Raw genomic sequence first — 13,103 nt, 5'->3', positions numbered from 1 at the left:
GCTGTGCTTGCGCACAAAGTTGGATCGCATGATCGCCCTATTGCCTTTGCGTCCAAATTGCTCTCGTCTGCGCGAAGAAATTATTCACAGATAGAGAAAGAAGCTTTGGCTCTCGTGTTTGGTGTTACTAAGTTCCATGATTTCTTGTATGGTCGTCACTTTACCATCATCACAGACCACAAACCTTTGACATCGCTTTTTCATCCGACCAAGCCTGTACCTCCACGTACAGCGCAGAAATTCATTCGCTGGTCTATTTTCCTCTCGCAGTACCGCTACGATATCTTGTATCGGTCCACTGCTAGGCACGGAAACGCCGATGCGTTGTCCCAGTTGCCTGTTGCTGAGGATAAAGCATTCGATTCTTCCGAACTTGCTTGCATGTTCATTGATTCGGAAACCGATGAAGTGGTCGAATCGTTTCCGATTGATTTTCGTCGTGTAGCTACCGCCACAGCTGCTGACCCTGTCCTTGCTACTGTTTTGCGTTTTGTTGCTACGCAATGGCCTTTGTCAAAGTCTCGGATCGAGGATCCGTTGGTTCGCCGATTTTTTGCTCACAAGGAGAGACTTTTTGTTCGACGTGGTGTTTTGTTGTTGCGTTCTGATAATGATCAGTCCCGAGTCGTGGTGCCACGTTCGTCACAGTCCTCTGTTTTACGGCTTCTTCACCAAGGACATTGGGGTATAGTGAGAACGAAACAACTTGCTCGTCAGCACTGTACTTGGTTCGGAATAGATGCTGCAGATTACGAATATGTGTTCTTCTTGCATGGCGTGTGCCGAACAACAATCCGCGCCGCCGCGGAAAGTCTTTGCATGGCCAAAAGCCGCTTCCCCTTGGCAACGCTTGCACATTGATTTTGCTGGTCCATTCTGGAATGCTCGATGGTTGGTTCTGGTCGATGCCTTCAGTAATTTTCCTTTTGTTGTCCGGATGTCTTCCACGACGTCCTCCGCCACCATCCAAGCGTTGTCTGCTATCTTCTGCATTGAAGGTCTTCCGCAGACTATTGTTTCCGACAATGGCCCACAATTCATGTCCGCAGAATTTCAGTCATTCTGCCAGGCCAATGGAATTCAACATCTGACATCCGCGCCGTTTTCGCCTCAGTCAAACGGTGGCGCTGAACGATTGGTCCGGACTTTCAAGTCACAGATGTTGAAATTGAAAGAGTCGCATTCTCGGGAGGACGCGTTGTTACTCTTTTTTTCCTCGTATCGCTCTCAGCCCCGAGATGGTCGCTCGCCGTCTGAGTTGCTCCACGGTCGTCCTCATCGAACCTTGATGTCTTCGCTGCATCCGCCGCATCAGGTTCCTGTGCAGCGGCAGACTCCCGCTTTTGCTCCAGGCGACGTTGTATTTTATCGCAACTATCGAGGTTCACGGCGTTGGCTCGCAGGGCGCCTCCTTCGCTGCCTCGGCCGCGCGATGTATTTGGTTTTGGGGGCCTCTGGTGAGGTGCGTCGGCATCTCAATCAGCTGCGCCTCTGTCGTCGCACGGATTCTGCCGCTCCCCGTCTGCTTTCAGCGACGGTGCCGTCCGGTCAGCGCCCTGGGGACCCATCTACTGGCTCGCCTCATCCCCAGGTGTTACCGACGATGCCTTCCATTTTGCCCCATGGCGACGCGCCGCCGCAGCCGCAGCCGCCGCCGCAGCCGCCTGTTCTCCCGCCGGCGCCGCCCGCATTCGACGCTTCGCTGCAGCCGCCAAGCGCCTCCCTGGGTCACGCGCCGCCGATCGCTTCCCGTGACCAGCCGTCCTCCGCCATGGACCTCTTGCCCGCTCCGGACCACATGACGTCGTCGCGCGTCGGGTACCCCGACGCCATGGAGGTCGACCCTTCGGCCCCTCCTGTCTCTTTACGGGCGCATACACTGCATGTTGGCGTGCACCCTGGACTAGGTTTTCAGGCGTTTCCTAGCTCCCCTCGGACCGAATGGCCGGGTGCGGGTGGCACAGCCTCGCCTGTTGTTAGGCTCCCCACCTCATCGCATACGTCAACATGGGGTCCTCCCCACGGCGGGCGGAAGCCTTATCTCACGACCGTTCGCCGATTTGCGGGGGAGGAATGTTGTGTCACCGCCAGACACCACACTTGCTAGGTGGTAGCTTAAATCGGCCGCGGTCCATTTAGTACATGTCGGACCCGCGTGTCGCCACTGTGTGATCGCAGACCTAGCGCCACCACAAGGCAGGTCTCAAGATACGATAGAGCACTCGCCCCAGTTGTACGGACGACATTGCTAGCGACAATACGGACGAAGCCTTCCTCTCATTTGCCGAGAGACAGTTAGAATAGCCTTCTGCTAAGTCCATGGCTACGACCTAGCAAGGCGCCAATTGTAACAGTGCATGTATCTTACGAGTCTCATTTGTATAGTCCAGAGAGATGTATCACCAGGAGTAAATAAAGTTAAGTATATTCCAAAGCTACGTATTTTCTTGATAGCAGTCATAACGTATCTTGTTCCAGACTTGACGCCGGTCGGCGTGTGTGTACGCGTGCCTTTCTTTCGGCTACTTCAGTGTGGCGTAACAGTCTTGTTACGTCACAAGACTACAGACGCGAAATTTAACCGACAGGAAGGAGATGCTGTGATATGCAAATGATTAGCTTTTCAGAGCATTCACACAAGGTTGGCGCTGGTGGCGACACCTAAAACGTGCTGACATGAGGAAAGTTTCCAACCGATTTCTCATAAACAAACAGCAGTCGAGCGGCGTTGCCTGGTGAAACGTTGTTGTGATGCCTCGTGTAAGGAGGAGAAATGCGTACCATCACGTTTCCGACTTTGATAAAGGTTGGATTGTAGCCTGTCGCGATTTCGGTTTATCGTATCGCGACATTGTTGCTCGCGTTGGTCGAGATCCATTGACTGTTAGCAGAATATGGAATCGGTGGGTTCAGGAGGGGAATACGGAACACCGTGCTGGATCCAACGGCCTCGTAACACTAGCAGTCGAGATGACAGGCATCTTATCCGCATGGATGTAACGGATCGTGCAGCCACATCTCGATCCCAGAGTCAACAGATGGGGACGTTCGCAAGACCACAACAATGTGCACGAACAGATCGACGACGTTTGCAGCAGCATGGACTATCAGCTCAGAGACCTTGGCTGCGGTTACCCTTGACGCTGCATCACAGACAGGAGCCCTTGCAATGGTGTACTCAACGACGAAAGTGTGTGCACGAACGGCAAAACGTCATTTTTTCGGATGAATCCAGATTCTTTTTACAGCATCATGATGGTCGCATCCGTGTTTGACGGCATCGCGGTGAACGTACATTGGAAGCGTCTAGTCGTCATCACCATACTGGCGTATCACCCGGCGTGTTGGTACGGGGTGCCATTGGTTACACGTCTCGGTCACCTCTTGTTCGCACTGACGGCACTTTGAACAGTGGACTTTACATTTCAGATGTGTTACGACCCGTGGCTCTACCCTTCATTCGGTCCCTGCGAAAACCTACATTTCAGCAGGATAATACACGACCGCATGCTGCAGGTCCTGTCCGACCCTTTCTGGATACAGAAAATGTTCGACTGCTGTCCTGGCCACCACATTCTCGAGATCTCTCACCAACTGAAAACGTGTGGTCAATGGTGGCCGAGCAAATGGCTCGTCACTATACGCCAGTCTCTACTCTTGATGGACTGTGGTATCGTGTTGAAGCTGCATGGGCAGCTGTACCTGCACACGCCATCCAAGCTCTGTTTGACACAATGCCCAGGCGTATCAAGGCCGTTATTATGGCCAGAGGTGGTTGCTCTGGTTACTGATTTCTCAGGATCTATTCACCCAAATTTCGTGAAAAAGTAATAACATGTCAGTTCTAGTATAATATATTTGTCCAATGAATACCCGTTTATCACCTGTATTTCTTCTTGGTGTAGCTATTTTACTGGCCAGTAGTGTATTTGTGTCGAAAAGAGCTTGAAGCGTACTCTACAATCTTTTCTAAGTTTTTTCAGGAATGTTTTACAATTATTATTACTCTCGTGTCAGAAACATTCATAAATCACAGTTTATACAATTGTTGGCACATTATCACAGTTTACATAACCTTTGACCAAAATCTGGCCACTTCCAGTGCATTTTCCGTTGCCTGGTGGGTGTCACCTTCTGTGCAGGTGGCTGGACACACTCACACGGAAGCATATGTTGAACAGTCTGTTCTTTCTCGCACTCATAAGGGGTTTTGTTTTCGTCAATGTATCCCCATTCTGCCAGGTTAACCCGTGCTCTGCCCATTCCTGACCTCACTCTACTCAAGAACTTCCAGATTGGGCAATTCTCATCATGACCAGGGGTTAAAGATTCTGAAAATCGTTCCCAACCAGGAGGATGGATGTCTCAGCCCTTCATATTTGCAACTTGACTTCTTCATCAGTGGTTGTTTTAGTTTCTCCGATGTTCTGAGGAAACTTTCCTTTGACATTAGTCGTTGTGGGTAGCGTTGTTGCCCATCCATGGGATGCATTTTTTCCTGCTCCACTTTCGTTCTTTCCCTGTTTGTTGTCATTTCTCATCGAACAGGAGATGGTGCAATTCCTGGAAGGTGGTAGAGCCATTAGGGTTGAGTTGAGTTTAAGTAGCCTGTTATAATTCCGCATGTATCGTTTAGGGCAATGTCCATCTGTTTGGCATGTGCTGACTTATACCAAACAAGACAGGCATGCTCTGTAGCGGAGTAGCATAATACCGCTCCAGAAGTTCGAATAGTTTCAGCTTGACTGCCTCACTGTGATCCGGCCAGTTTCATCAGCAGGTTGTTCCTGGTGGATACTTTTGATTTGAAATTAATGCAGTGTTTTTCGAACGTTAGAGATCTGTCAAGTGTTATTTCTAGGTATTTTGGTATTTCACAGTGTTTCAGTTTAACCTCTGACAGTTCGTAGGCAGCAAATCTGGCTGCCTACTGCAACATAAAAAAGATCCACTACAATAGCTTTAAGTTTAAAATACATCTTTCTCACTTGAACAAATTATTTGAGATGAAGAGAGAATGTTGTAGTATACACTCAAAATGATTCGTGGTGAGACTGAAAAGAAAGATTACAATCACTCTGCTTAACTTGAAATAAATTCAGCAAAATAGACGGCATATGTCAATTAACCGTCAATGACTGTTCATCAAAACTAGACATGATTGTCTTATTGGGATTTCCGCGATCATTCTTTAAATAAAAATATGGCATTTCAGTCTTTCATCGCTATTTTTTATTTTCAATGACCGGTTTCAGGCTATCTGCCCATCTTCAGATCATGCATTGCAGTTACAGAGTAACCTGCCAGTAAAAAACTATTGTTTATGACAGCGAACCAATAGTTCTGTACTGACAGGTTACCCTGTAACTGCAATACATGCTCTGAAGATGTGCGGCTAGCCTGAAACCGGTAGGTCATTGAAAATAGAAAATAGCGATCAAACACTGAAATGCCATATTTTTATTCCTTCAATGACTGTCATTCGGCGTACGTGTAAAAGATGAACATGTTGTTGTTGTTGTTGTGGTCTTCAGTCCTGAGACTGGTTTGAAGCAGCACTCCATGCTACTTTATCCTGTGCAAGCTTCACCATCTCCCAGTACCTACTGCAACCTACATCCTTCTGAATCTGCTTGGTGTATTCATCTCTTGGTCTCCCTCTACGATTTTTACCCTCTACGCTGCCCTCCAGTACTAAATTGGTGATCCCTTGATGCCTCAGAAAATGTCCTACCAACCGATCCCTTCTTGTAGTCAAGTTGTGCCACAAACTTCTCTTCTCCCCAATTCTATTCAACACCTCCTCATTAGTTATGTGATCTACACATCTAGTCTTCAGCATTCTTCTGTAGCACCACATTTCGAAAGCTTCTATTCTCTTCTTGTCTAAACTATTTATCGTCCATGTTTCACTTCCATACATGGCTACACTCCATACAAATACTTTCAGAAACGACTTCCTGACACTTAAATCTATACTCGATGTTAACAAATTTCTCTTCTTCAGAAACGCTTTCCTTGCCATTGCCAGTCTGCATTTTATATCCTCTCTACTTCGACCATCATCGGTTATTTTGCTCCTCAAATAGCAAAACTCCTTTACTAATCTAATTCCCTCAGCATTACCCGACTTAATTCGACTACATTCTATTATAATCGTTTTGCTTTTGTTGATGTTCATCTTATTTCCTCCTTTCAGGACACTATCCATTCCGTTCAACTGCTCTTCCAAGTCCTTTGCTGTCTCTGACAGAATTACAATGTCATCGGTGAAACTCAAAGTTTTTATTTCTTCTCCATGGATTTTAATACGTACTCCGAATTTTTCTTTTGTTTCCTTCACTGCTTGCTCAATATACAGATTGAATAACATCGGGGTGAGGCTACAATCCTGTCTCACTCCCTTCTCAACCACTGCTTCCCTTTCATGCCCCTCAACTCTTATACCTGCCATTTGGTTTCTATACAAATTGTAAATAGTCTTTCCCTGTATTTTACCCCTGCCGCCTTCAGAATTTGAAAGAGAGTATTCCAGTCAACATTGTCAAAAGCTTTCTCTAAGTCTACAAATGCTAGAAACGTTGGTTTGCATTTCCTTAATCTAGCTTCTAAGATAAGTCGTAGGGTCAGTATTGCCTCACGTGTTCCAATATTTCTACGGAATCCATACTGATTTCTCCTAGGTCGGCTTCTACTAGATTTCCCATTCGTCTGTAAAGAATTCGCGTTAGTATTTTGCAGCCGTGACTTATTAAACTGATAGTTCGGTAATTTTCACACCTGTCAACACCTGCTCTCTTTGGGATTGGAATTATTATATTCTTCTTGACGTCTGAGGGTATTTCGCCTGTCTCATACATCTTGCTCACCAGATGGTGGTGTTTTGTCAGGACTGGCTCTCCCAAGGCCGTCAGTAGTTCTAATGGAATGTTGTCTACTCCCGGGGCCTTGTTTCGACTCACGTCTTTCAGTGCTCTGTCAAACTCTTCACGCAGTATCATATCTCCCATTTCATCTTCATCTACATCCTCTTCCATTTGCATAATATTGTCCTCAAGTACATCGCCCTTGTATAGACCCTCTATATACTCCTTCCACCTTTCTGCTTTCCCTTCTTTGCTTAGAACTGGGTTTCCATCCGAGCTCTTAATATTCATACAAGTGACTCTCCTTTCTCCAAAGGTCTCTTTAATTTTCCTGAAGGCAGTATCTATATTACCCCTAGTGAGATAAGCCTCTACATCCTTACATTTATCCACTAGCCATCCCTGCTTTGCCATTTTGCACTTCCTGTCGTTCTCATTTTTGAGACGTTTGTAATCCTTTCTGCCTGCTTCATTTACTGCATTTTTATATTTTCTCCTTTCATTAATTAAATTGAATATTTCTTCTATTACCCAAGGATTTCTACTAGCCATCGTCTTTTTACCTACTTGATCCTCTGCTGCCTTCACTACTTCATCCCTCAAAGCTACCCATTCTTCTTCTACTGTATTTCTTTCCCCCATTCCTGCCATTTTTTCCCTTACGCTCTCCCTGAAACTCTGGTTTAGTCAGTTTATCCAGGTCCCATCTCCTTAAATTCCCACCTTTGTGCAGTTTCTTCAGTTTTAATCTACAGTTCATAACCAATAGATTGTGGTCAGAGTCCACATCTGCCCCTGGAAATGTCGTACACTGTAAAACCTGTTTCCTAAATCTCTGTCTTACCATTATATAATCTATCTGAAATCTGTCAGTATCTCCAGGCTTCTTCCATGTATTTTATGATTCTTGAACCAAGTGTTAGCTATGATTTGGTTGTACTCTGTGGAAAATTCTACCAAGCGGCTTCCGCTTTCATTTCTTAGCCCCAATCTATATTCACCTACTACGTTTCCTTCTCTCCCTTTTCCTACTACTGAATTCAAGTCACCCATGACTATTAAATTTTCGCTCCCTTCACTATCTGAATGATTTATTTTATTTCGTCATACAGTTCTTCATTTTCTTCGTCATCTGCAGAGCTAGTTGGCATATAAACTTGTACTACAGTAGTAGGCGTGGGCTTCGTGTCTATCTTGGCCACAATAATGCGTTCACTATGCTGTTTGTAGTAGCTTACCCGCATTTCTATTTTTTTATTCATTATTAAACCTACTTCTGCATTACCCCTATTTGACTTTGTATTTATAATCCTGTATTCGCCTGACCAAAAGTCTTGTTCCTCCTGCCACCGAACTTCACTAATTCCCACTATATCTAACTTAAACCTATCCATTTCCCTTTTTAAATTTTCTAACCTACCTGCCCGATTAAGGGATCTGACATTCCACGTTCCGATCCGTAGAACACCAGTTTTCTTTCTCCTGATAACGACGTCCTCCTGAGTAGTTCCCGCCCGGAGATCCGAATGGGGGACTATTTTACCTCCGGAATATTTTATCCAAGAGGACGCCATCGCCGGCCGCGGTGGTCTCGTGGTTAAGGCGTTCAGTCCGGAACCGCGCGACTGCTACGGTCGCAGGTTCGAATCCTGCCTCGGGCATGGATGTGTGTGATGTCCTTAGGTTAGTTAGGTTTAAGTAGTTCTAAGTTCTAGGCGACTGATGACCACAGAAGTTAAGTCCCATAGTGCTCAGAGCCATTTGAACCATTTTAACCAGGACGCCATCATCATCAACCATACAGTAGAGCTGCATGCCCTCGGGAAAAATTACGGCTGTAGTTTCCCCTTGCTTTCAACCGTTTGCAGTACCAGCACAGCGAGGCTGCTTTGGTTAGTGTTACAAGGCCAGATCAGTCAATCATCCAGACTGTTGCCCCTGCAACTACTGAAAAGGCTGCTGCCCCTCTTCAGAAACCACACGTTTGTCTGGCCTCTCAACAGATACCCCTCCGTTGTGGTTGCACCTAGGGTACGGCTGTCTGTATCGCTGAGGCACGCAAGCCTCCCCACCAACGGCAAGGTCCATGGTTCATGGGGAGAGGGATGAACATGAGTATTAGGAAAAAGATGCTTTTAAAATATAAAACAATGAAAAGCGAAATGACATATTATTTCACTACATTTGCAAACAACCTACTCTACTGGAATAAAAGGTCTGCAAGCACAAACAAAAAAAGATCCACTATAGTAAATTCAAGACTAAAAGAGGTCACACTTCTCACTTAAGCAAAGTATTTCTTCAGGTCATAATTTAAGCCTACAATTTCCTATAGTGGCAGTAACAATTTGTAGACGGCTAAACTGACCGCCTATTGCAACACAAAGTAGATCCACCACAGTAGCCTTAAGCTTAAAATACGTCATTTTCTCAGTTGAACGAATTAGCTATTGAGATTATTATTTACGCCTAAAATTTCCAATAAAAGTTATGTCTACTCTTGGTTTCCTACAAAGCTGCGATTTAAGGCTACCTATTATATTACATTCTTCATCATGGGCAATGGGGAAACCGGACCAGAGGACTGACGAGATGAGGAATCAGGAGGTTCTCTGCAGAATCGGCGAAGGAAGGGACCAGTGGCGGCTGACTAGAGGAAAGGAGGGAGGCCGGGCCTCCTCACTGGTTTTTAGTGGTAGAGTTAGCAGTGGTAGCAATAATTACTTTTTACAGTAAACCGTTACCCACTTTCATCAGCGAGCGCGAAAGACGTTATTCTGCGTTATTTCGTCTACACCAGTCCAGACTAAATGTTCAAATGTGTGTGAAATCTTACGGGACTTATCTGCTAAGGTCATCAGTCCCTAAGCTTACACACTACTTAACCTAAATTATCCTAAGGACAAACACACACACCCATGCCCGAGGGAGGACTTGAACCTCCACCGGGCCAGCCGCACAGTCCATGATGACAGCGCCTGAGACCGCTCGGCTAATCATGCGCGGCGGTCCAGACTCTAGTCCCACTGAAAAACAAGTCTGCGGTTTCACATACACCTTCCTAGATTGACTTGGTTTTGTTTTTCTGCTCTCTGTTTTTCAAAGCATATTTTCAGAGACTGAAGGGTTTTTCAACATCATTCAGAAAAAGCAATGATGCGCAATTTGGCTACAATACTGTCTCAGAATGCATAGCTTACCAGGAGTAATTAAGGAATTAACATAAATTGATCGATTTTTAAATTCCACTTAACGATCGACTAATTCGCAAGCTGAAGCTTCCATGAATAGAACTGAAATGATGGATTAATACATTGGCAATCCATGGATGTCAAAATACAAACAGTTATATTTCGAGGTACTGTATAATATTGTAACAGAACTAGAAACAAGATTTTCACATTTTGTATAAACTGCTCTTTCTTGAATTAGGGGATACGATTCAGTTCGCCTGTTATGGCCACCATTTCCCCATAGACAGTTTGGATTCAATGTCACAAATGTGCGGTGCATTCTTCAGTCGCTCAGAGCGTGTATGGAACTGGAGACTGTATTTCGTTCGCCGGCTGCAGTGGCCGAGCGGTTCTAGGCGCTACAGTCTTGAACCGCGCGACCGATACGATTGCAGGTTCGAATCCTGCCTCGGGCATGTATGTGTGTGATGTCCTTATGTTAGTTAGGTTTAAGTAGTTCTAAGTTCTAGGGGATTGATGACCTCAGCAGTTAAGCCCCATAGTGCTCAGAGCCATTTGAACCATTTTCTTTTGTATTTCCTTCCAAGCATAAAGCAACATTTCACACTTTCAGGTCGGGAGACGCTGTCAAAAGAATGATTTAGAATAGAACGGACCAAATTCTTCCAGGAGCTTTCCAACTATTTTGTCTAATTACTACCGTTTCTGCGACAAGTGCTGCATAGGAAATGAGTTTTTCTTCTCTTAATGGCTTAAAAACGCATTTCGTATTTGAAGACCAATATGGCCCGGGATCAATTATTAATTCTTGCTTGTACCTCAACTGAAAAACCAGTACTGCAAATACTGGATAGCCGATACACACAGTATGACCATACCGTCGAAAGATTTGGGAAGAAGAGCTTTGTCTTACAAGTAACAATGCTCAAATACTCCTTCTGCCAGACATTTGTAAATAAAAGCGATTTTGTCATTATTATTATTATTATTAGTAATAGCAGTGGTAGTCTTCAATGTCGTTATATTAACAGTACTGGTGGTGATAGTCTTCATTGTGTCCTTTAGTAGCAGTAGTAGAAGTAGTAGCTGTAGTAGCAGGAGTGGTAGTGATAGTAGTGGTAGTAGTGGTAGTAATCATTGTCATCTTTGTAGTCGTGGTGGTTGTGGCCATGATGGTCGTGGTGGTGATGGTTGTCATCACCACCTTAGTAGCTTTGGTGCTGCTGGTGGTAGTAGTGGTGGTGGTAGTTGTTGTCATCATCTTAGCAATCTTGGTGGTACTGGTGGTGGTGGTAGTCATCATCGTCATTTTAGTAGTAATAGTAGTAGTAGTAGTAGTAGTATTGGTGGTAGTAGTAATAGTAGTTGTTGTTGTGGTAGTCGTGGTTGTGGCTATGGTGGTCTTGGTAGCTGTCATCATCGTCTTAGTGGTTGTGATGGTCGTAGTCTTCATAGTCATTTTAGCAGTAGTAATAGTAGTAGTAGCAATAGTAGTCGTGGTGGTGATAGTCATCGACATCACTATCGTCTTACTAGTAGCAGCAGTTATGGTGGTGGTGGTGTTGGTCGTTGTTGTTGTTGTTGTTTTCATCTTAGTAGCAGTATTAGCGATAATAGCAGTAAGCCGGCCGTGGTGGCCACGCGGTTCTAGGCGCTACAGTCTGGAACCGCACAACCGATACGGTCGCAGGTTCGAATCCTGCCTCGGGCATGGATGTGTGTTAGGTTTAAGTAGTTCAAAGTTCTAAGGGACTGATGACCTTAGAAGTTAAGTCCCATAGTACTTAGAGCCATTTGAACCATTTTGAATAGCAGTAGTAGGAGTAGTCGTCGCAGTGGTCGTTAAAAACGATAGGCATACGTACATTAAAAGATTAAAAGGAAAGGAAAGGGGATTTTCCAATGTTTTTAAGCTTCCCTAGAATTTAGTCCCATGATCCGCCACTGGAAGGAACACGTGGAAAACGTGGACAATCAGAAGGGAAAGGTCAGTAGTGGTAGTAGCAGCAGTATTAACAGAGATCGCGGAACTGAGCTTTAGAGGATGAAAATGGACGTGAAGACAGAGATCTGAATACATCCTACAAATAATTGAAAACACGAGTTGCAAAAGCTACTTGTAGATGAAGAGATTAACGCAGGAGAGGAATTTGTAGTGGGTCGCATCGAACGAGTCAGATGAGTGAGGGGGGAAAAAAAGGAGAAGGTTCATTCTCAGGATGCCACAGAATCCTAATTTCCCAGATTAAAGATTTTAGTTCCCGTCGGTCCATATTTCGTGTGTGAGAACGTTGGCCGATTCGAACGAAGAACACAAACTGATCTGAATTTCTTCGACTGTTGTCTCAGGTCTGGACACTGAGGCATTGAGGTCGTGTGTAGTGTGATAGCCCAAGTGCTGACGTACTGGTCTGTGAAGATCGGCCATCTTCGACCAATGTCGGCCGTCAGCGGGATTCAGCGATGTCGGTGCGACCTGGACCGCAGCCTCGCACCGCCGCCACGACGTCACTACACGAGCACGTGCGTGGCTGTCCGGCGAGCGCCGTGGCGCAGTCCGCCCCCGGATGTGGCCGAAGCGGCGGGCGGGACGTGGCGGAGGCTGCGATTCAATCAGCAGACACGGCCCGGGCTTGATTGATGGCGGCGGGCCTGCACGTGTGGCGGTCGGTGGTGTCGCGCGCTGGCCGATACCGTCTCGTGCGGCGCGGGAGGAGCCAGGCGGAGACGCGAAGATACGGGGGGAGGCTCGGCCGAGCTGGGTGTGCTGGGACCGTTATGGCCCTCTGCCCCCGCGGAGGGCAAAGCACCGATTAACACAGCGCGCAGACGCTGGAACTAACGCAACGACTCCGAGGACGGTTTTACACTCCTGGAAATTGAAATAAGAACATCGTGAATTCATTGTCCCAGGAAGGGGAAACTTTACTGACGCATTCCTGGGGTCAGATACATCACATGATCACACTGACCGAACCACAGGCACATAGACACAGGCAACAGAGCAGGCACAATGTCGGCACTAGTAAAGTGTATATCCACC

At 46.0% G+C, this 13,103-nt stretch overlaps 1 protein-coding gene across 1 annotated transcript in view; it reads right to left on the bottom strand.

The window, feature by feature from the left end:
• The window catches only part of LOC124712475 (putative GPI-anchored protein pfl2), a 63,376-nt gene extending 52,007 nt beyond the window's left edge, over positions 1-11,369 (bottom strand). Inside the window, exon 1 of the mRNA XM_047242770.1 lies at positions 11,095-11,369. Coding sequence (XP_047098726.1) covers positions 11,095-11,369 — 275 coding nt within the window. The remainder of the gene's footprint in view (positions 1-11,094) is intronic.
• Positions 11,370-13,103: the final 1,734 nt, after the last annotated feature.

Source organism: Schistocerca piceifrons, chromosome 8 (assembly GCF_021461385.2).
Source record: "Schistocerca piceifrons isolate TAMUIC-IGC-003096 chromosome 8, iqSchPice1.1, whole genome shotgun sequence".
NCBI classification, from domain to species: domain Eukaryota; kingdom Metazoa; phylum Arthropoda; class Insecta; order Orthoptera; family Acrididae; genus Schistocerca; species Schistocerca piceifrons.
This window is presented reverse-complemented; position numbering and strand designations above follow the sequence as displayed.